Below are 25,543 nucleotides of genomic sequence, written 5' to 3' on the forward strand. Positions count from 1 at the left end.
GGCATTTTCATTTCAAATTTCGAATATAATTGGCATTCTAAATATCTTTTTGTTTCTAACTTAATTGCTTATTGACAACAGAAATTTCCCCAAAACACTAGCAGAGTATTTAATATAATTTTATTTATTGAAAAAAATGCAAGGGAAAATAACATACAGCTATCTGAACTATATAGCAACAGGAAAATTAGGTTTCATCTGAACTTTCAGATTTCAAGTGTAACTAATGTTCTATATAAATTTAACACAATATATGTTGGATTAAACTATACATTTGAATATATTGGTGAGACTCAAAAATAAAAATAATATCCTGGAAATCCAGGACAACAATTAAAAGCCACAGAAAAACAAATTGAAACTAACAAGATAATCCCTATTTTATAGAATTTCCCATAATTTTATTGAAAAATAGGAATACATTTCAGTTCAACCCATGGAAAATTAGTATAATTGAAATTGAATTCAATCAGTTCTAAATAGTCACTTGTAAAAAACTACTTTAATTTCTACCCAGAGTCTAATCTCTGCCCTACTCCAAATTTTGAATTCCAGTTTTTTAATTTCAATGTACTCAACATGGGTTCAGGGTAGTGCATTCACTACTAATAATTTATTAAGATTTAACTTAATATATATAAATAAAGTAATCCATATACAAATATGGAATATTTAATCTCTTTCTCACTTCTGTTTCTAAACAGATGTGAATATATATTTATCTTGCATCGACATACTTCAGATTAAAATTTCAAGTCTTTAATAAGTTTTTTTTTGTAATAACAACACAGGTTTACTTAAACATACTATGGATATTCAGCAAAGAACTTTTATAATAGATTTGAAAACAAATTCTGATCATTTTGTGGTAGCTTTTCTCTCCAAAGTCATAGAAAATGCTAAATATTGCTTTTTATAAATGAGCACTAAGAAAACTAACTGATTAGCCACAAAGGGAACATTGGAGGAAAGGAAATAACTTGGGGATTGAATCCTATGATTTTATTGTTTTCATAGAAAATGCAATAACTTCTCATTGACATCAACTCCCCAGTTGCATGAAGAGTATACCTTTTGTCTTGTTGAGACAGATGTAGCAATTTGTAAGAAGTATTCATCAACCAGGAAGAAAATGTATTTGGGGTTGTAAAATTTTTCTAATCTACATGTCTGTTGAGTGGCCCTGATCTTTGAAAGGCACATTAAAAAAAATTGGAATAAAGAACATGTATTCAAAGGAATCCTTTGAAATCAGTCTTATGAAATTCAGATTAGTCTGTCACCATCTTTCAAATCATTAATAAAAACACACAAAAATAGATCATGAAAAATGCCACAGTCAGTTTCATCAGTCTTAAGTACAGAACTAAATGAATTAATTGTTCTTCAAATTACACATTTTATTGACAGATAAGTTTATTATAAAGTCTATAAAATAAAAATGCATGTTTGGTGAAAAGTTAGTACAGTTGTAATCTGTATTTCATCATATTTTAAAATAGAAAAGTAAAGAATGGGATTATTTTTGCTATTTATTACATGATATAACCAACTAGCTGGGTTCTACTTCTGAATATTCTAATTCATTGTCATGCCAAGGTCAATTCTGTGATATATGTGAAATGAAATACCATTAGTTTCAAAGTCAATTGCATGACATTGTGGTGTACCATGCATCTTTCAATTCTCTTAAAGAAAATTTAACTGTAGGTCAAATTTCTGACCTACTAAATACTGTAGGTCATGACTGAATCATGTGATTGAAACCAGGAAACATTTTAAACCAGGGATACAGAGCATATTGCTATTTGAGATGGAACTATAAATAAGTATTAAGAAAAAAGAAAGAAAAGGAAAAGAGAGAGAGAAAGCAAGGTTGTTTATGTCTATAAAATACCTAGGACTCAGGTTTTTGAAAAAAAGAAAATAAATATGCTGTTTTAAAATACTGCGTAGTTAATGAGCATTTACATTCAAATCTAAAATATGATTGGATAATCTTTTTCTCATTGTTGGGTTTGGTGAAAAGTAATAACATTACACGTTAGTGTCTTGTCTGGAAACTTAAATGAATTTCATTCTAAGATGACATCAGTTCTGAAACTTATTTATAAATCACTACACAGAAGAGCTGCCAATTGCAATTAAAATAGGCCCAATTGTAGAGATGTTAAAACAGAGAAACAAGTACTTTGAACTAATGAAACAGGGTAATTCTCCTAATTAATTGGTATCAATCTCTGGCAATAGGAGATTACATGGAATTTTTCTTTCTCAGAAAAAACTACATGCTCCTTTACCTGATGATTTCCTATAAAATAACAAGAAAACAAACAAATTTGGCATTGATTATACTTTAAATATGTTGTTAAAATGGAAAAGGGGGCATATGTTGGTAAGTCCAACTTATAATAAATACAAAATATATCAGGAAAAGGAAGGCAGTTGCTAAACAGGTGTTTTCATTATTATAACTAGAATTAAAGAAGAGGCTACTTGATACAATTTACATTTCATTTATCCCAACCTTTAAAAATTTTCTTCATTTTTATCCATTTACTTTCAATGAAAGCAACCAAACATGTGATCTGAATTGATACAACACTGATTCTAAGTTTGCTGCTTTATATAAATGTTCCAGAACTCACTTGAGATGTACATTTCACTTTATTATTAACCCAATAAATCTGGTTGCTTTGCAGTTCTGATTGCCCCTTTGTTCTTCACAATCATCTGCAATTTCTTAAAAAAATAATTGAAATTAATTTTGAAGTACCAGCCAGTTCTCGTGAACTTCTGAAGTTTGTTTATTCTTATTATATGAGTTTAAAAAAGATTTTAGTATTTTATAAATACTTAATAGTCTAATCAAAACTTTCACTCATAGCACTTTAATGGTGCAGGATTACTTAAAGGAAAAGAAAATCTGATTCCTGGAAAAGACACATATATATTCAAATATTCTAAATTTAGGGTTTCATTTCCTTTAAATCTTTTTGTTTTTTTCTTTTTGGCAAAGTTTCACTCAAATCAAATTAAGGATAATTGAAAAAAAATAAGTTAAGCCTCTGTTTAGATCTAAAACATCTTTATTGATATTATTGGCAATGTGAGTGCAGGAAAAAAGGGTGACAAATAATCTAATAGGGGTTAGAGAGAAGAAGTGTTTAGTTTCTATAAAATGGAAGTCAGAGTGAAGGTAGATTTTTCAAATATTAACCTAAATGCCCCAAATATTGTTTACTTGAATTTCTTTGGTTTGACAAAATATAAAATGAAACAAAACAAAAAATAGGTGACATGGAATTTTTGAAAAAATTTCAATATGCCTAATTCATTCAAATAAGTTATAAAACTCATTTGCTCTTCTGTTTAAAGGCCTTGGTTAAAATGAAAGGATTTGGTTTAGGTCAGTATAATCACTACCTACATAAATATTCTGATAGGCCCCCTTCTGAATGATGACAAAATACATTAATTTCCAAGTTCACATTTGTTTCATATTTTATCTATAATGGTTTAAAACAACTTTTTTCTTTTCCATGTATTACAAATATAGGAGAGTGCTCAGGGCTTTCCTATTAAAATTTCTCCCTGCAGACATTAAGGTGTGTGCAGCACTGAGAATTTATCCCATGGTAACATAACCTGTAAACTGTAAAACTAATCTTATTTTAGTGATCAGTGAACATTGCTCAACAAACACACATACTGCTCATCAGACCTTACCTGGAAAGAGGCTTTATTGAACATAGCTGTAAAATTATATTTTAAGTTGAATTACTGAATTTGCACAAACATTTCTACAGATTGTTTTTTTAAAAAATCAAGCTTTGTCATTTTTCCACTACATTTTGTTGTGCTTTTTATATTGATATTTGCAAATGTTATAATTTAATACTTATATCCCAATTATTTGCATAATCAGTTTTTTTTTTAAATCCTGGGGTGTTGAAAGAACATATAATAATAATATTCTTCTTTAGACAAAAGTGTTTTTAAATGAAGTTAAAAGCTGAGATAATTTAAGGAAAAAGATCTTCAAATTTTCGTAACCAACAGGTTTAAGTGAAATTTACAATGCATTGGAAAACTGGCTGGTTCAAGGTATGATTTGTCCTCAGGTAGCTCAAAATCATTTTTACAGGTTTTTGTTTTTTTGTAAAAGTGTTTTTTTAATCTTGGTAAAATAATAAAATAATATTTCACAATTTGCACAGAGTCTGACTAAAGGGCAGAGGCATATTACCCTCAGTGTTTAGAATAAAGCCAGATTTTTCAGGCCCAGTTCCGCTGTAGAGTTTGTATGCACTGCAATCACAAACATTTTCTTGTTCCCTCTAAAGCTAGGGCCAATTTCATTTCAAATGGAGGTTAGAGTAAAAAAAAAAAAAAAAATCTCTTTTGTATTGTACCACCTTCTGCGCTAAGTATTATCTGAACAACCTTTTGCTCTGGTTGACCCATTTAATAACCTGGAAGAAAACCGTGTTGCTCCCATGTCTGGTCTCAATGGAAGTTATTCTCTAATGGACAATAAGCCGAAAGGCCATGGCTGTCTAGGAGGTTAAACAACACATATCTTGTCTGCATGGGCTTACGCAGCAGCTTCGGTCCTTTCTTCTTCAGAAGCGGCTTTGTTGTCTTGTCTGTAATTTGCACATTTAGGCTCTGTAGTTTGTTTACAAAATAGTTTTACACAAACCACTCTTAGCAGTGCAAGCTTCTGAGTTGAAAATTATTCAGGCTTGTTTCATTGAAGGCACTTGGTTTCCATGGCAATTTATAAAAGATGGTGGTTTGGTTTCTTCATTGGAACAGATGACGTAGTTGGGGTGTTCAAGTGGCCGCAAGCAAACTCCGATAAGCCTGTGTAATATGTAAGCCCAGGTTTACCGTCCTGGATAGTAGTGCATGCAAAAAGAGACAGCATACAGTTATCTAGCTTAGCCATGGGAGGGAAAAAATAATAGTAATTAAAGTGGGTGGGGATAAGGTGGGAAGGAATATGAATGCTTTAAATAATTCTGAGTTCGGGTTATTTTCAAGGAAGGGTAACAGCCAAAGGTAAAAGGGCCTACATTTATTTAATTCTATACGTAAAACCTTCTTGAAAGGAAAATAAATGCCAGCTCTTCACGTACCCTGTTTACAGTGAGGTTTTTGTTGGCAGGCCATTAGGTTTCCATGGTAACAAGCAAACTATTCATTTGAAACAAAACCAGCCATGACTTTGTGCTTTGACGAGGATTTCTATAGCGCTTTTTTTCTTTCTTTCTTTTCTTTTTTTTTCCAGAGTTCAACCAGATGATGCTGTAATCTTTTTAGCCACAAAAGCACCTGAAGGTCTCTTTTCTACTCAGGTCAAGATTATCATTTATATGTAGTTTGGAATAAGTTATACTTCCATGATGTCTTTTTATCCCCAGTGCTTAAAAAAATTTGTTTTTATTATTTTATTTTTGAGTCAGTAGTCAGTGGAGGAATCTTTGGTAGTTTGTTTTTTTCAGTGTCCATTTACAAAGACTCTTTCTTCATGCCAGTGCCTGGTGAATCTTTTATAGCCTCTGCCAAGATAAGGTCACCTTCGAGGACTCAAGATAGAGATGAGGACGATAACCGGAAAAAGCCATATATGAACTAAAATCCCAACAGCACCATCAACGGAATCTAGAGATAAGGAAAATAAATGCCAAAAATAAAAAATAATAATAAAAAAAAATAAAGAAGTATAAGCATTCTATATAATGTTAATACAACTTTGGCGAGCTAGCAAAAACAAATTTGATATAAGGAAAAATTTTGGAAAATAGTTTTGTCTATCGATTTTAGTTTTAAGGTAAACAAAAAAGGAATAAACTTGATCAAATAAATAAAAATATTTGCAGATTTTAAATTGATATTCTATAAAAACTTTTCAGAACAATTTCACACAGGTTTATGGTTGAGCACCACCTCACAATTTTGCTAGTCCTATGAAAGCAATCACATGGAGAAAATTCTCAGAAATCCTAAAAAGACGTTTTGTGTTTTGATTCTTTTTTTTTTTTTTCCCCTCCAAGTTTCTGGAAGGATTTAAGCCTGAAAACTGAGAGAAAAACTGCTCTTCTTGCCAAGTTGGAAGGAATGGGTTATGGTTAGAGAAATTTCACTACTATAACAGTGCATTGCTTATATTTATATCATTGTTTAACTATCTATCAATTATGTAAATAAATTTCTCTCTAGCTTAACTTTTTGAAGTATTCTGAAGTCCACTGGAACTAAATAATTCCTTCCACCAATCTGCCTTGAGTTTATCCCTCTACTTGATACTTCAGTTAAAGCTTGCTGTCCTTGTGATGCTTCTTAGAATGCATACCTGACCCAAGCGGGCAAATAGTAGACTTGATAATATATTAGTCTGCCTAAGTTTACAAAATAGTTTTTGCCTAAGAGAGAGCTAGGTTTGGAATGCAGAGACTTATAATCTTAGTTCTTGGTGCTATGGGCCATCCCACCTTTTATTGCCTGGGAAGGATTAGGAAGAGGATTTTGAACTTCATGCTGTTCTGTATTTATGAATTTAAAATTCATCAAACAATCAAAGTTCACTTATCAAACTGCACTTAATAAGTGATAGTTAAATAGTGACAAATGTAACAGAATACTTTCCCATTCCAAATAGAATATTTGGGTTCATTTGGGATACTTTTCCCTGACTTACAGAAGCAAAGTAAAAATACACAGCATATTCATATTTAACCTATTTAAAATAGACACACCAATTTTCTAGTTCGAGAGAAGAAAACTGATTATAAAAATGTTCTATTGTGTAATAATGAAGTCTCAGTGTGCTGCCATAGTCATTTCTGCTATCTACTCTAGAGAGTAAATTATGTTCTTTTGTTTTCCTCTTTTGGAAAGTTCAGTTCAATTTATTGATTTGAATTTATAATTTTCAATGATTAAAAAATAGGAAAATGTAAAACTTTTTAATAAAGTGGTAACTGCCTTGAGTTAATATAATCTTACTGCCACTGATTCAAGCTGTAGAATTCAAAATAAATCACATTCTCTGAGGAAAATGAATTTTTTGTGTGTGCATTAGACAAACCTGGTTTATTTGGTGCAGTTGCTTTTCTAAAGCAAAATTATCCAGATCCATGGAAAAGTCTTTACTGAATGTGTATTTTAAATGCTAAGTGCAATAACAAGAAACTATGAGCAAAATGGCTTATTGTTACAAGTAATCTTAGTTTTTGTCCTTTTTCAGTGCTGAAGAATAGAGGCAATTCAGTTCATCTGAGCAATCAATGGGTAGTTGTACAAATTTGACTTTCAGCATCTAGACTGACATAATTTCTCACTAAATATACAAGCTAACAAAGACTCTGATTTGCTCTACACTTGTACAATATGGATTTTATGTTTTTATATATGCTAAATTATTGATGAATTATTTGTTGTAAATTTAATTTGATTGCTCTTTCTTTATATGACCATAAAATTAAATATTGCAGGTGTGCCTAAGAATTGGACTTTTAATAGGAATAATTTTACATTTACATCTTAAATATATAACAAGGGTTTGAGGATCTTAAGAAGCAGTTCACATAATTCTAATGCTTTTTGCATTATTTTTCACTTTTATATATCCTTCTTCTATTAAGAAGTGGACCTGTAGTAAAAAATTAAATTTGAACATATCACTAAACCATAATATTCAAACCCATGTAAATACCAGAGACCAAATTACTAAATAAGATTTTGGGCAGAGAGGAGAGCAATCATACCTGAAAAGAGGGGGCTACTCCATTACTAAACACATATAATAAAGTTTTTTGTTTTTGTTTTTGTTTTCCAATACTGAATCCATTAAAATGGTTGGTAAAACATAGATATAGGGAATATATTTTTAAACTATTTGAGGATAAAAACAAATGTAATTATGTAAAGTGGTACTAAGTATATAGATTTCCAAAATAACTTAATAAAATTATAAAAAAGCCTCTAAAATAAATAGTATAAATTTAAATAGATTAAATTTCATTTAATAGTAAAAATGTAATTTATGTAATTTAAATCAAAATTATTTTTATTTTATATTAAAATTTAATTTAAAATATCTTCTAGTCTTTAACACTTAAATATAAGAAATTTGTAAATAAATAAAATTTTGTCTATTACAATTAGATTACATTAATTTAATTGTTATAGCATTTCAGCATTAAATCAAAAGAATCCGAAGAGAAGACACTTACTCTTAGTTGTTAGATCTTGTTTTGCACATTCTCCTTCTGCAATTGATACATCATCAATGGCAATATCACCTTCTATCCCAGGGCCTCGAATACCTTCAAAAATGAGCTACAAATATGAAAGAAACAAACCTAAATGTGGAGTTTTGATTGGCAAATGATTTTCTATTCAGAAATTGAGGAGAAAAATGTAAATTTGTCAATAGTCAATAATATAATATAATACATACAAATTATATAATTCAATAATGCCATAAAAGTAACTACTTAAAATTCTATTTTAATTTTCAGTGGTAAGAAAAAAAAAGTATCAGAGCAATCTTTTTCTGAAATAGATTCCTTCTGGTTTCCTCTAAAGATATCTTACAGCACTAGTTTTCCAGAAATATTTTAAGGAATAAGTCAGTTCTGAATTCTTTATAATACTGTTATGCTTATTAAGGCCTAGAGTTGAGGTTTACCGCTTCTGAAAGAGTTTGCTCTTTTGCAAGTAGATTGAATAGGGTCCTCATGTTCCTTATATTTACCTATGATTTACCTGTATTATTTCACTTTTTATATTCTAATTTTTAAAACCTGAAGATATTTGAGTCTATTTATGTAGAATGTTTAATGGCAAACATTTGAATTTCCATTGTCTACAATAGAGATGGTCATTGAAGCTTAATGATTAAAAATTAAAAGTATTGAAGAATGAATCAGACTGTCTTTATTAGTAAATTCTGGAGAGGATGACAATATATACACAGTTCAAATTTTTAATATTCCTTTTTTAAAGATACCAGATCTTCTGGAATTTTCTCTATAACCTCCAAATTACTCCTTGCTTCCAGCAAACTTTTTAATTCTTTTGATAATAAAAGGTAACCTTCCATTGAGTAGCTTATATTCCCAGAGAGATTTAAAAATAAAATATTTACTTTATCATCACAATAAGTTTTATTTTATGTAGGTATTTTAAATGATTGAGTGGCATGTAGTGTAGATTTCTGCATGCAAGTCAAGTTTTAATTCTGGAGTAAAGTAACAGAATGTTTTAGCATGGAAATTTCGGTAAAGGAAAAGTCTTCTTAATTATCCAAAATTTTAATTTTAATAGATAGTAGTGGGAAGTGGATGAAGAAAGGGAATACTGCTTGTAGAGTATGATTCAGAACTTGCAGTGTAGTCATGGGAAAGACAAAGGGATTACATTCAGATGGAGTCTAATAGGGGTAATTAAAATGTTGTGATTTTGTAACCATTTAAATTTACCCATGTGAAGCCAAAGTCAGAATCTTCTCATCTTGGGAAGGATGCCAGAGAAACAGACCTGGAAGTACATGTATTTCCCTTAGCTATATAAAGGTGAATAGTTTGATAAAATTATCTAGTTTTTCTTATGGTACATAATTATTTTCATCAGTAGGTTCTTGTTATCTGCAGTCAGGAGTCAATATAATAGAATGGGATTATATTTTAAAATCAAAATTAATGTGTATATATTATCAAAATCATTCCTGAAGTTTTCACAGTCACTTTCCTTGGGAATCCATATGTTAACTAGAACAATACTACTACTTGCTCAAAGCACTTAAAACTTGTGTTGTGACGGCCTTTAATGTTTCATCACCTTGTTTTTCTATTAATTTTTTTTTTCTTCTCTTCCTCCTACCTCCCTTTGTACTTTGATCAAATGACAAGGTTGGATCTAAGTTTGTGCTGAAGGTCTAAGTCCTGAAACACAGAAGGCTGAAAAACAGCTACTTTTGTGGTTGGATTGACAGGGAATGCTGGGAGCAGATGGTGGTGAACATCAGTAAGTAGATGGTCTGATGCAAGGTAATGTATGGGCTGCTTCCTGCTGGCACACTACCCATGTGCAGTTTACAGATCAACAGAAGATGAGCTTTCCTGTGTCCAGAGGGCTGCCTATACCTAGGACACTCCCTTATGTGAACAGTTTAGCCCTTAGTGACACTGAATAAAGCTGGACAGTAATAAAAGGTTGACCGATTTGCAAAGCCATTATATGTGTTTACTTTTACAAGCATTGATAGTGCATTTTGACATTGTGTGGAAACAGATCCAGGAATTGGTAGTTACTTACTAGTATGATAAAAATACTTTATGATAATTTAAACTCTTGGAAGATTCATAATTCACCTTTTTAACATTTATTTATAATGTTGTGATGATAGGGAATCCAATTCGACAGGCCAGAGAAGTACTGTAATCTTCCTCAGAGAAAGGTCCTGCACAGTGTGATTCTTTCTTTTAATTTGCATGGCAGTTTTGCTTTTGAAAAGATATAGATTCTTTTAAAATTGATTCAGTCTCACAAGAAATATTTATTGCATTTTCATTTATATTCTAAATTTTGACTATAATTTTATTTTGAATTATTATAATTAAATTCTATATTTATTCCAATATATTTATAAATGGCTTCTCAACTAAGATCTAAGTATAATTCTTTCTTTACATTGTGAGGTAGATTAAAGAATAAAATTTGGTATTAAATTGAAAAAATGTTCCTTAACTGAACTTTTAAGGCTTTATTAAAAAAAAATCTTAATTGATAACTTCTTGTCAAAAATAAAGATTAATAGTTCATTAAAATATGATGTATTTCAACATGGAAGATGTGATCTACATATACTGAAAAAATGTGAATTGTATTTGCTTTGAGAAAAGAGGCTCTCTTGTTTAAAATTTTAAATTACATTGTATGTTTATGAAGTTTCATCATGATTCTGACTTCATCTCAAGTTTTATCATGATTACAGGGCTAAAACTATGTTCCGTTTTTCTTTGTACTTTTGAAAGGCATTGGGTTTAATTGACTTGAAGAAGGAATTAATAGCAGCTGGATACCCAGGGAGAAAATGTTGAAATTTAGGTTTTTTCAAAGAGGAGGAAATTATGCAAAATCTGTGTTCTTCCCACACAACCACATTAATATTGTTTAAAGTGGTTTCTCTTAACAGAAGTAACAAGTTTAAAATGTAAACTTTAAAAGTTTAAAGTGTGTGCATGCAGTTCAGCAAACTTAATATTCAAGAAATACATCATAATAAGAAAAATTAACTCTTGCTAGGTAAATTCAAGTGGGGATTAAACAATCTTGTGGACTTTTACAGTGAAATTTACCACACAAAACCATTTCAACTAATCAACTGACAGTTTCATACAAACATAATTCATGAAAGTATATAAGTATAGATATCAATATATAGATATGAGTAGATGATGCTCTCAAAGCTGTGTTCAAATATAATTTCTCAGCAAGAGGAGAAGAGCTACATACAACACTAATGAAAGTAGGTGAGAGAATCCCAGAATATAAGGTTCTTGTGATGATCTGATATAATGTTCTTGGTGTCTTCTGCAAATATTCACAACATATTTTCTTACTGACAAGAGATAAATTGTTCTTGATCATTATTGCTGAGCCAAGTGTAAAAGTTGAAAAATGTAGTTTGAGGAGTGACTGTGCTTATCCCTTTGAAAAACATCAGAATATAAATAAATTTGAAAATACAGCTATCAGCATTAATGATGTTACCTCTATTTTAATATTGGTTTAGCAAATAACTGAGTTATTCTGAACCATTATAAAAGAGTTTTGGGGCAGCACAACAGACCAGGTGCATAGCTTGGTTAATCTTCCATGGGGAGACTGCCTCAAATATTAATAATGAGTATAACTTCACAAGACTGCCAGTTCAGTTTGCTGGACAAATGTCAATTGGTTGTCAAAGTTCTAATCTGAAATAATACACAAGCTTTTGAATCCTGTTGAAGACTTAAGAAATAGCTCACATTGTGAACTGCAATTGAAAACTGTTTTCAATGGTTAAACCAAAGCCATCATAATGTCTATACATAATTGCCCTGGAAGTTGGCTTAGGAGTTTAGATATCTAACTACATGAGCATGGAATGTCTCCTAATGATTACAGTGTTTTTGACATTATTAGTATTATTATTAGTTAGTACATAAAGCCATGATGATATAATGAGAATGCTTATCATTTCTTTACCAGTCCCTATTTATTGTTAATTATTTGTATCTGAATTGTCTTAAAACCAATTTATTTAAAAGAGATAATAAGAATAGTCAATCTCCAAGAATCCCTTTCAACTAAATGGAGAAAAAATGCTATTTTCCGTGCTGTATGGTGTAAATTTTAAGTAACATTGTAAGATTAACACTGTTAACCTTATTTAGTTTTATTTTTTGGAAATTTTTGCTGTAATCCTTCCAAATAGGGCAAAAATTATTTTTTATCACAAGCACTGAAATGATAAACTAATTCTAAGGGGAAAAAAGCCCCCTGAAGATATTTCAGTAGAATAAAACTTCTATTTGTCTTACATAATAATTTATTTTCAGTTAAGCAATCTAGTTGGCCATACTCAAAGTACTGCAAGTATTTGTTTTTTTAAATGGTTTATGGATCAAACTAATTTAAAGGCATACAATTTCAAACAAAGGAAACATATAAGTATTAGTGAAACAGAGGCTCAAAGTCATAGGCCATTTAAAATTCCAAAATGTAAGAGATGTACCTTGATAGTTTGTAAATGATTTTTTGAATTAAAAATATGTTTTCTGAAGTAATTCTGAAATAACAAAAAACAAAAACAAAAAAAACAAAATTAAAACAAAAAATATGGCATAGGATGAGTAGTGTATTTTGTTTTCTTGCATAATCAAGGTTTATGAAATTTTAAAAGCCCTTAGTCAATGGACACAAATATATGTTGAGAAATAAGAGAACACAGAGGACAAAATTAAAAAAAAATAAAATTTTACTTGCCCTTACTTCCCTTTGTAATTTAAATAGCTTAAAATGCAATTATTTGAAATCTTTACTTTTTAATTGAATTCCACCCAAAATAGAGTAACTAAAATCGGATATATCTTTCAAACTGAAACACCAAATAACTAGACAGTATATGAAACAACAGTGTTTAGACACTGGACATGAGATAATGAAAAGCAATGATCCTTGAGAAGTGGAAATCAAACTATGTGAGTTCATAATTGCTGTTTAGAGACCATGATGCAAGTAGATATAACCAGGGTGAAAATGGTAGCAAATCTGACTTGAGAAGATAGAGCTGAGAACCCAGAAGACAAGGCAGCTGGAGTATATCCAGGAAACAAAATATCAGAAATAAAGCATTAGAGAGAGACAGAAACACATACAGAGAGTCCCCCTCTAGTTTCACTTAAATCTGGAAATTTAGACTTAAAACAATTAGACTGTAAGTAACTTAACCACATTCCTCCAAAGCTCTAGAATATTTAGAGAAATGAACAAATATCCCATACCCATCATTGTAAAATTTATAATGTCTGGCACCCAAATTACCATATTTGCAAAAATCAAGAAATTTAATAATAACCCACAAAGAAAAGAAAAATCAATAAACTGAAACCAACTAAAAATTGATATAGATATTAGTATTAGCAGATAGTGACTAAAATAGTTACAATGACTGGATTTCATGTGCTCAAAACATTAACTAAATACATAAAGATGTTCTGTAAAAAGACTCAAATTGAATTTATAGAGGTGAGAGGCCAAACGGTTGAGATGAAGAAAACATTGAGTAGGATTAAAGATAGATATCATAAAAGAAATGATTACTGAATATAAAAACAGTAGAAACTACCCAAATTAAAACCAAATAGAAAAACTGGAAGAAAAAGTCCATGAGTTGTTTAACATCTTTAAGTGGCTTTATGTAGCTATAATTGGAGGCTTGGAGAGGGGGAGCAAAAATATGTGAATAAATATTAACTAGAAAATCCTCAGCTGTTATGAAAATGATAAGCCCATAGATCCAGAAATTCAATGACCCCAAAGCAAATAAAAGATTAAAAATAAACCAAAACATATATGTGATAATTGGATTTCTCAAAACTAGTGATAAAAATAAAATCTTAAAAGCAACCACAAAGAAAACTCACACAACATACAGAAGAATAAATGCAAGCATATCCACAGATATATACCTGAAAACAATACCAACAAGAAAGTAGAATATTTTTGAAATTCTGAAAGGAAAGTACGAAGGTTATACTCAGAGGAAATATTTTTTTAAAATGCAGTTTAAATAGATTTTTTAAAAAGGTGAAAAGAATTCATCTTTCACAAACTTGTACTTCAAGATATGCTAAGGAATGTCCTTTAGGCAAAACAAAATTGATACCAAATGAAAATAAATTTTTCATTTCTAAAAACTATCAACAGGTACAAAAAGCCCCAGAAATGGTAATCATGCTGAGAACCAACTATGGAAGGCCACTCTGAGTTCAAGGTTGGAATGAGAAGGGCTGAGTGCAGCAGAGAGGAGCTTTCCAAAGTTTGGACCATTATGAATAAAATTTTTATACATTTGAACATTCTTGAATATCTCCTTCTTATACATGTCTTTTTGTAATTGAGTACACAAAAACCTGTGGCTACAGAAAACACATTGCCATTTGTAGTGAAGTGTAGAACTTTCTGCTCTGAATTTATAGTGACCAGTATAAATTAAAAAATGCTTCCTGGTAACAAAAAGTTAACTTTTTAAATCAGCAATTCTGGAAACAGGCCAGTATGGAATAAGATGGGCCAAATCACAAATAAAAGCAACTCCCTTGTATAAGTCTGCAACATCGAACTTGAATGTAGCATTTTGCCTCTTTTATTTCTTTCCCCTATAGAAACCCTCTCATTATTTATATTCCAGAACATTTACTTCTGGATTCTTCCTCTTGCATTTTGAATAATGAACCTGGTTCACTTGCAAAAACAATATAAAATAATATAAACACAATTGGAACTCTTTCTAATGTGAAAAAAATGATAGAAAAAAACTATTTGAGTAAATGCAATAGTTTTATATTCACCTATAGGTAATGGTATTAATTCTGCACAGTGAAACCATTTTAATTAATATGTTGATTTTTCCAGTTTCCTTACAACTTTATCCAAATTTCACAAGACTGGACACTGTATCCACTTATAAAAGATTTCTTATGTTTATGACTTAGATGAAACCATTCTAAGTTTACCAGTTACATTCTAAGGAACAGTCCCATTAGACTAAATCTGCTTTTCAAATTGAGTTCCATCATCTTCTTTAAATTTCATGGATGTCTGAATCTTTTTCCAATTAACTCTAAAACATACCATTTGGTGGGATGCTGTTTCAGTTCATCTTAATGATTAATGATTAGTTAGTGCTATATATGGTTCTATCCTTTAGTCACTTTTTTCATGTGTATACTTTTCCTTGTTAATATCAACCATTCGTATATCTTTGTTAGCATATATAATCTTAAGACTTACAAATATGTATTTCCCTAAACTTCAGATAAACATAAACTACAATATCCCTTGCCTGTTTAAAAAATAATATTCCACCAATTTTAGAAAATGTCTAATATAGAAGTAAACATATTCATCCTTGAATCCTCTCTCTCTCTCTCTCTCTCTCTCTCTCTCTCTCTCTCGCTCTCTCTCTTTCCTAAAGGTAATGTGTTCCTGAATGTGATGGTACACACTTGTAATTCCAGCTACTTAGAAGACTGAGGCAGAAGGATCACAGGTTAAGGCCAGTCTGGGCAATTTAGTGAGATCCTGTCTCAGAATAAAAATGCATCCCTGGGTTCATTTCCCAGTAACAAGATACAAATAAAAATAAATAATAGTGATAATAATAATAATAAGCATTAACATTGTTCAAGACTCCCTAGTTTGAAAATTGTTATTCATGCATTTCTACATTTCCACCTCCAAAATTTCAAACAAAAATGCTCTGTTAGGTTTACATACAAGTATATCTTGAAATTCATCCTCTTGTCTGTACCAATTCTTTATTTTATCCCTTCAACCTATTTTATTTGTACATTACAAAGATGTCCTGGTTTGCCAGCCCCTTTTCCCTCTTTGAATCAATGAAGGAAATTGCCCTGACTGGCCTTGAATCTGTGATCTTCATGCATCAGTCTCTTAAGAGGCTGGGATTATAGACACAAGCCATCATACTAAGCACCACATTACCTTAAAACAACAAGCTGAGTCATGTATTATGTCATCTCCTGAGTAAAATCTTTCATGACTCCTCATGGCCTAATCTCCTTTGGTTCCTTACCCTCATCACTCACCATTCCATGACTGCTTTTTATGTACTGATTCCAGACAAACATTATTGTTTCTCTCTGGCAGGTTCTGTAGTATGACCCTGACTTGATCTGTACTTTGCTGAGTGAACTCCTTTCTCTGCTTTGCAATTCTTCTCAGTTCAGGTTTCACCTCATACAATAATATGTTCTTGTTTCTCCTCCCTGTTCTTGTTGTTAGGTATATCTCTATTACTGCAGTTATTACAACATATGACTTATGTATTTAGATGTGTATTTCCACCAATCTAGATAAACAATCAATTTTTTATCCTGATGCCTAAAAATGTACCTGTAGAAACCCCAAAAGTATTTTTGAATTCTTGTCTATGGGAGTAGATGATTTTCCTCTAGGTACCCCATGGATGTTCATTAAAGTAATAGAAATGTCAATACAAGATTATCCTGAAGGCAATATTAATATAACTATTCTCTTAAGTCCTTGTTTTATCTGTATTTGATTTAATAATTTTGCCTTGAGGAGGCAGTCATATAGGAAGCAAAATTATATATAGAAGAACATCTATCAACTCTTTATAAAGAAAGTCTCTTTGATTCTTACATATATATAAACAGTTTAATATTAAGGATACCTTTATTAGTAATGCTTTGGGGTTCAGTCTTCCCATTTGAATTTAGTTTAATGATATATTGACACAGAGTCAATTTTCACAACTATGTTGTCCTACATAGAAATAAATAATTTTGCTATTTTCCCATAGTCAGATGATCTGAGTTGCTTTTATGTAGTAGGTAATTAGCTAGTCTTACTTTCTTATTCTTTACCACTGTAAAGGAATGTATGCCTTTTTATCATCCTAGTTACATTTAGTAGTTAACCTCTAAAGCAATTAGGATTTTTACAGATTATATTACAAGAAAGGATGTGCTACTAATTAAAAATTAGCATAATTGAAGTAGTCTCTGATTTTCTATACTCTTACCACATAAGCAATGAAATGCACCTAATGAATCACTAATAGTAAAAAAACATTCAATGCTATAAATATATGCAAATCAGTATAAATATGTTGTCATAAAATGCATTTTGATCTTTTCAAAATAAGGAATAGTACTATAGATTGTATTTAATGAATTCATAGATATTAAAGATATTTCATTACCTTTTAAAGATATGAAAATATTTGGATATTTTTAATAAATAAATATTTGGGTATTATATATGTATATATGCATATATAAAGATGAATATGTATATATGTTATATAGTTATTAGAATCACTAAAGTTGTGTCATTAACTTATCGAAAGAGTTTTATGCTATATTGTTTCTAGCTATGATGGCCACTTTTATAGTCAGTGAAACTTCTATGATTTATTTTCATTTTTATTTTGTTTTTGTTTTTGTTTTTTTGTGGTACTGGGATTGAACCCAGGGCCTCATACCTGATAGGCAAGTGCTCTGTTATCATTACTCTTTTATAATCAACCTAAGCCTTACTTCCTTTCTTTATGAAAAACAAGGATGATAAAAGTGAAAAATTAATGAAAGGGCATTATCTCAAAGAGATGCATTTTGTTAAAAGTCTATAAAATTCCATCAAGTAAAATTCAAACAGATTAATTGAGAATTGATTACCACATTCCATTATTATGAAAACCAGTACTGTTTTTCTTCACTGTATGAAATATACACATGTGATTTTATAGAAATATATAACATTTTCTTCAGGAAAATCACTTAAATTTTTACAGGTTATTATTCAAACATATTACTTAGTATGTGCTAATTAATAAGGGAAATGGACATTTCTTTTTCTAAGAGAGGTTTTAGAACTAAAGAGAAACTAATCCATGTAATTTGTGTGATACTCAAATCACAGAATTTCTGAATACTTTACTATTTGCTTAAAATATATCTTTGATGTTACACTCAAACACAGCAATTTATGATCAGAAATTACTTCTTTTCTTACCTGAAATGAAGTAATTGGATATATATTGACATGAGCCTCATTCCATCGTTGTCCTTTATTCCCACTGGAAGACCATAATGGATTCTCTATTGTTGTCTGCCCTTTCAATCGTAGATACACATTTAAAACACCTAAGAATAAAACCATGAAATTTTATTTTGTCTATTTTTGGTTTTGTTTCAAATTTGCTTCTCCTTGACAAACACTTCCAACTTTGTTTGTTAATAAAAATTAGCAGAATGTTATAGTGTTTCATTTTTCATTTCCTAACTTGCTCTTCATGATATGATCCAAAGGCAACTGTGTCATAATTTCTAGAATCTGTGAATTTGCAGGAATTAATAAGTATTTTCAGATGGAGAGAACTTTCTAGATTTATCCAAGTGGGTTCAAAATGCAATCACACATCTTTATGAATCAGAAGTAGATTTAATACATGAAAGAAGGTGGCCATAGTAGAGATGTTAGCTGCTTTTGAAGATAGAGGAAAGTTCCACAAGTCAATAACAGGCAGCCTCTAGAAGCTATAAGAAGTAAGGAAATGGATTTTCCCCCAGAATTTTCAGAATGAACTAGTCTACTGACATCTTGATTTTGTCCTGCCATATTATGTATTTTGGATTTCTGTTCTCCATAATTATAAAAAAATAAATTTGTACTGCTTTAAGCCACAACATTTGTGATTATTTATTGTTTGTTACAGCAGCCATAGGAAACAAATATAGCATATAATCATGTATTGACTAGCTCATAGTTTAACCCTAATTGTTTTGTCTTATGTTATCATTTAGTATAGTTTTTCAGATTAATTTCATCTAAGTCTCAGTGTTCTTCTAAAAGAGTTATTTGAACATATAATTAAGATCATTTTTATTTCATCATTTGATACAGCTCTTTCAATAGTTTTGTATGATGTAAATAGAAATGATAGTAAGGATGATAATAATATTAACACAATAATATATGTTAGACACTGCAGATAAAGAATTAATCTTCTCACTCCTATAAAGTATTTGGAACTATTATCCCCACATTATAGATTAGAAAATTTAAAGGAGTTAAGTAATTTAATCTATGTTATACAGCAAGAAAATAGTAAAGTCAGGATTTGAAATCAGAGTTTGAGTTTTATATCATAATCACTATGAAAGCAATATTTCAATAGATAAAAATTTAAGTTAACTTTACTGAGATGGTAAGTTATATTAGATTTCATAATATTAAATTAAAATTGTATTAAAGGAATAAATTTTACTTGGTAACAGACAATTATTCTTTAATTATAAGGCTGATTCATTTAGCTAATATTGAATGAAGGAATGATTGTATATTTATCCATACAACTTTATAGGTCTTTTTTTTTTGTATTTTATACATTTTCTTTTTGCATTTTCAGGTTCTGTTTTAAAAATCTATCATTTTCTATCTTTTTCCCCTTTGATGTGAGACATAACCCAGATTTTTCTTCCACAGTGCTGGCTTTATTTTTCCATGGTGTGGATTCTGTTCTTTTGTTTCTAAAACCTTTACCCTGGTCCTTTAGTTCTTAGGATGTTGCACTCTCTCCTGACCTCACTGAGCTCTTCTTCTTCTTCTTCTTTTTTTTTTTTTAAGTTCCTCTTGATCCACTGTTTTAGTTTCTTATCTTTTATTGTTTGACAAAGGTCATATTTTAAGTATTTTATAAACCTAAGGTATATACTGTACAAATTTTACTTTCACCTAAAGTTAGTCTTTCCCAATGCTTTTTCTATTATGTGCTTCACAAGACATATTCTATGGAGTCTTCATTGGACTCTCTCCCCTCCCTTTTCTCTGTCTGCCCATCTTTCTTCTCTATGTCAGTTTTCTCTATTATTTCATAAATTATACAAAGTAATTCTGTGGTACTTTTCTTCAACCACCATTGGAGCTTCTTTTGTTCAATTTTATAGGGAAATTTTATTTCTCTTAGGTAGCATGAATCGACCATTTTGATTGAATTAACAGAAAATTGATTCTATAATCAAATTAATAATTGGATATTTTGTTAAAATTAATAGAGTGATCATGATTTTTAGACAAAGTTATAATTTTGAAACCAAATAGTGCATAGTATCTTTAGGAATATTCTTAAAGTAAAAAATATGTTTCAATAAAAAGCATATTACCATATATCACTTATTATATCAATAATGATAGATTATTATGTCAATATTTAATAAGTTATTTCTCAATCAGGGAATATACTTTGCCTGCAATTATTCTTGCATTTCTCAACTAACAATTCCTTTTAAAATACGTAACATAAATTCAGACTTCAATCACGTCAATCTATGTTTGCTGAATACATAATATGTAAACAATATTTTGCCTAGGTTTATAGAAGCCAGGTCTGAATTATCTCAGAATTATAGTTGTGTTATAGCATAGACAAAATGAATGATATTTAACTTAGGTTAGATTCGATTTTAAAAGGCAATGCTATTTGTTTTATAAGAAAAAGACAATAGAATTGATTGAAATAAAGCTTTCAAATTACAAACAAGTTGAATGTCTTATGTACATAGCAATATATGTCTCAATCAATGAATACAAACTACACATTTATTAATGTATTTTTGAAGTGATGACAAAAACTATATTACTAGGCAAATGACTTTGAAACCTTTTCTGTAGGATTTTCTGCTCTTAATATTTATAAAACAATTAATATAGTGTCAAAAGATATTTAAACTTGGGTTATCTTGGTCAACAAAGTTAGAACTTGTGAAATAGCATGAAGATATTCAAGAGAAGTTAGATTCAGCAAAGCTGATTCAGCACATTATTATTATAGTAAAAAATTCCTTAAGTGAATATGATGGATAGGGTAATATTCTTCAAAAGTAATTTTAAATCCTCAGAGATATTTTGTTTATTCTTTAGTAGGCACAAGATACTAAAATCTAGAAGATTAATCATCCCCAAAGAATTTCTAATGCTGTACAGCTGGAAATAGCCAAGCAAAATTGATATTTTTCTTTCTTTCTTCTTTTTCCTCACTTGGGGAAATTAGAAAATTCTCATCTTCTCATCACTTTCCCCCAAGAATCAGGTGAGGGAATTTAAGAGGACTTTCCTCATCTCTTTTGCTTAATGATTACAGACAACAGGCTAAATGACCAAAGTGCTCTCATATATTCTCTTATATCATGAATAATGATGATATTCTGAATTTTTCATAGAATTTTGAAGAGCATGATTTTTAATATTATTTCATATAAATTACAGTATAAATGTAATTTGCTTAAACATTACTTATTATTACTATTGCCTACTTCTGACCTTTCATTAAGTCCTTAACATAATTTTACTTTTAATTATTTTACTATAAATATGTATTATATTTGTTTTAGATAAGTAATTTAAGTATATGTCCTAAAAGGTGCATACACATTTCCAATAGATACTTGGAATTATCAAGTTCACAAGAATTAATTTGTCATTTGGTTTACTCCAAGGTCTGGAGATCACTTGCATATAAATCACATTTTTATCATAATCAGTAACACAGACTCATTAATTTGAGTTGCACATTTCCTGAAAGATGAGGATGTGTCTAAATTATCTTGCTCTAGGCAAGATCTATGTATATTGATAGGTAATTGTTAGCATCATTTGTTTTATACACACATACAAAGTGGGAAATTATAAAACCATTATTTTCTGCTTGAATAGAAATGACTACATGCATCCATTGATATTATTTTTCAACATATAATTGCAATGATATCTCAAACAATGTCAGTTCATTTTCTTCAAACTGTTGCAATACCTTCTGGTATCAAGTTGAATTTGCAACAGTATCCAAGAACTTTTCCTAAAGCAGGGCTTTCATCAGGCTGTCTGCTTCCCTGATCTATATCAATTCACTTATTTAGACCTTTAACTCTTTGGTTGAATCACTCTCCCCACTCTCCCATGAGAAGATCACCCTCCATTCTCATGTGTTGGCTAAACTGTCTTCATTTTCTATTTACTTACCTCTTCTGATGGATGCTTTGCATCTCTTCTCTTCCATAGAAACTTTTATTTTATTTTAATACAGAGGGTTAAAATACCCTCTGTATTCTCTCCCTTGTTCACCTAGAGAATGGGCCTGATATACATTTTGTTGTGTATTACTTTTAACTTTTGTTTTGTTACTAATTTATTGCCCCAAATGAAAAATAAACTATTTGATGGATAAGAAAGCTTCACTATAATCCTCTTATCTTCTATGAAACCCTAAATGCTACTAGGCACACAGCATGTACAATTTATTTTACTGAATAGAAATGAGTGAATGTTAAGACCTATAGTTTAAAAAAATCACAAGTGTTTATTTTCAATAGTTACATATTTTTTACTTTATGAAAAAACCGCTACTTTCTTTCCATTTATTCAGTTGACAAAATAACATTAACTACTATTTCCACTGAAATGATACTTCTATATTTTGCAACAATAGCCTTTTTCAATAAAGTCATACCATTAATTTTGTTTAAACATACTAGCTTCTACTATATATTGTTTAAGTAACCATCAGCAGTGAAGAATTGTATGGGCAATACGTTTGTAGGCAAATGAACTAGGCAAATAGACTAGGGATTACAGAACAGCTTTATGAGATGGTTTGTGATAGGTGTCTGTAGTAAGATTTTGATTATTTCATGATTGGTAATAAATGATGGCTAAATTCTACCTTTCCTCTCCCTTTCTAAACACATCTCATTTAACAAAGCAGTTTACTCTACCAATGTCTTCATTATTGTCATATGGAAGACATTGTATTTCCAGTATTACAAACAAATAGAACTTCACTGAAATCTTCGGGAAGTTTTTAACAGAAAGAGTGACTTAGTTTTAATTACCAAACACCCCAGGGTTTGGTTGTTAATCTCTGATATTTAAATGGAGAATAATAAGTATCCATATCTATTCCCTCAGATATCTTATTTCATAAGAAACTTAATTTTGAGAATTTATCAGAATGCAAGAGTTTTTAAATTACACATTTACTTAATCAAGACTCTTCTAGAATCAATGCATTCAAAGCTCTGATTCTGTGAAGATATATTATCTTAACATTATTTTTCAATCCCAAATATTCTCTCATACAGTGTTAAATTTCAAGGGGTGGACGTAATCCAAAAATGTTGAGGAATAAATACAAGATATTAGCACGAGTTTTGATATTTCTAAATATAAACAGAAAAAAATATGTTCTTTAACCAAAATGGGAATAAAAGTCAGGACCTTAAAGCAATTCAAAATATTGGCACTCTTGCATTAATAGGATTATATCTATATCCTATTATTAAAAAAAACACAAAAAAAACCAAAAATATATTTAATTCCCTAGTTTAAAATCTTTGAACACCAGAATATTTGTCCAGATTTAATCCAACTCTTTTTTTTAAGTGACAAATATATTCCCACTGTATTTCATTAATGGAAGCACTTTATCTTATTTGATTTCACTGTTGGTCATAAATTGAGCCCTGTTTGCTCCCTTCCCTTTCTCCTCAGAGGGAGCTCCTTTTTTGTAGCCACATTCTACTAATTAGTGTGCAGGTCAGGTTTGATCTGATCTCCAATCATCTACTTAGGATTCAGCTCCTTGTCAGTCTCTCCAGGGAAAGTATCAAAAGTCATTCAGTCTCCAGGAAGAGACCTGCTAAGAGGAGCCAAACTATCCACTTCTGGTGAAACATCACACATTCCCATTATTTGAGATGGTACACCCCTCATCTCTGTAGGTCTCAGTTTATAAAATGAAATCATTTGATTCTGCATCTTTTCAAAGGGAACATGATTCACCAGGGCACTGACAACTGTTCTGGGGGCTATTTCTCCAACATCTACTTTTTCTACATGCAAAAATCTGTATCGGGTGTTTTTTGGCAGAAATAATGCAACCAATTTGAGGATCCAGATAGGAAACATCTATTGGCTTAGAGTGAGCACTTTCTTCTAATGATTGCTCTTTTTTTCTCCTTCTCTCCTTTCCTTTCAGTTTTCTCTTTCTTTTCTTCTTCTTTTCCTTTTATCTGTTCTTTGGTGCCAGAAGATACAGTTGTTACTGGTGTAGACTGTATCACATTTTCAGAAATCATGGAATTCACTTGTAGTAAAGTACCAGAGGGGAATGGTATTTGCTCCACGCCATTTTGAAGTTCTGCTTGAATTAGCTTTTGTTTCAGTTCTTAGTTTCTTTCTTCGGTTTAGTATTTTCAATTAGAAGTTTCTTCTTTTTTCTCAATAGGGCCAGCAAAATTGCTTGCTCCTGAAGAAGAACCACTTGCTGCTCAAGCTATTCAATAATTTGATCCTCCTCTGCACTGTTCCATTTCAGTCTCTTTAGAACAGCATTACCAGATGCCATATTTGCCAAGAAATGGCAGAAAAATCATGAAGTGGTGGAGAACAGCTCCGAGGACAGCACCCTAGCCAGAAGTAAACAAGGACAGTCTGCAGCAAAGGGAGGCAGTGTGAAAGGACACAAGGAGGCCACAGCCCCACTGAAGGCCTGAGTGCTCCAAGATCCAAGCCCACAATCTATCTTTCCCTTCCTGACACAGTCCTAATCTATGCTCAGTCAGACTCAGTCTTCCATTCCTCATCCAATATCATCAATTCCCCAGCACCTCTACTACCTCTGGCTACCTTTTGTTTACTGTTTCTAATCCAATTCTTGCTAAGGAATAAACTGAAATGTTGTATTAAGATAAGCTGTACAACAAGTTAACTCCAGATTCCTAAAATTCCATTTCTGTATTAAATTGGGAAGTCATCTTATGATACCTATCTGGATCATAATATTTCAACTCAAAATAAAAAATTTATTCTTTGGTACATTATGATTTTTCAATACATGAGTTTTTTTATTTGAGCAAGTTTTATATCTTTCTGGAATTACTAAGTATGTTTTTCTCTAATTTCCAGAGCACTTAGAAACAAATTCAATTTAAGTCAATAACTATGTTATTATTTTTTCTTATTTTTAAAACTTATAAGGTCTTCATGATTTCTTCCATTTCCACCATCAACTGAATACCTTCAATTCCTTTGTTGTATTTCTATTACACACAGAAGCTAGAGTATCTAGTTTGTATAATTTTTAAAACCTATTTACCCTTTGTTGTTCTAGAGCCAAATATAAATAAGTCATGCTCACTGTTCTCAAAGATTATAAACA

General features: G+C 30.5%; 1 protein-coding gene and 1 pseudogene across 3 annotated transcripts in view; both read right to left on the minus strand.

The window, feature by feature from the left end:
• Positions 1 to 3,725: 3,725 nt before the first annotated feature.
• Mdga2 (MAM domain containing glycosylphosphatidylinositol anchor 2) overlaps positions 3,726 to 25,543 on the minus strand; it is a 790,036-nt gene continuing 768,218 nt past the window's right edge. Inside the window, exons 15-18 of one of the 3 annotated variants that reach the window (XR_009228346.1) lie at positions 18,343 to 18,473; positions 8,244 to 8,349; positions 5,145 to 5,670; positions 3,726 to 4,869 (exon numbers count right to left, since the gene is read on the minus strand). Coding sequence is in view for 1 of the 3 variants with exons in the window: in XM_046461748.2 (XP_046317704.1) it covers positions 5,582 to 5,670; positions 8,244 to 8,349; positions 18,343 to 18,473 (326 nt within the window). In the remaining 2 variants the exon portion in view is untranslated. Of the gene's footprint in view, positions 5,671 to 8,243; positions 8,350 to 18,342; positions 18,474 to 25,543 lie in introns of all 3 variants that reach the window. The other 2 variants (XR_009228345.1, XM_046461748.2) reach the window with 2 other exon arrangements.
• On the minus strand, positions 23,486 to 24,733 carry LOC124104679 (aminoacyl tRNA synthase complex-interacting multifunctional protein 1-like; annotated as a pseudogene).

This window comes from Marmota monax, unplaced genomic scaffold (genome assembly GCF_021218885.2).
Source record: "Marmota monax isolate L192 unplaced genomic scaffold, Marmota_monax_Labrador192_F-V1.1 WCK01_AAM20220418_F8-fsc00001, whole genome shotgun sequence".
In the NCBI taxonomy this organism is placed as follows: Eukaryota; Metazoa; Chordata; class Mammalia; order Rodentia; family Sciuridae; genus Marmota; species Marmota monax.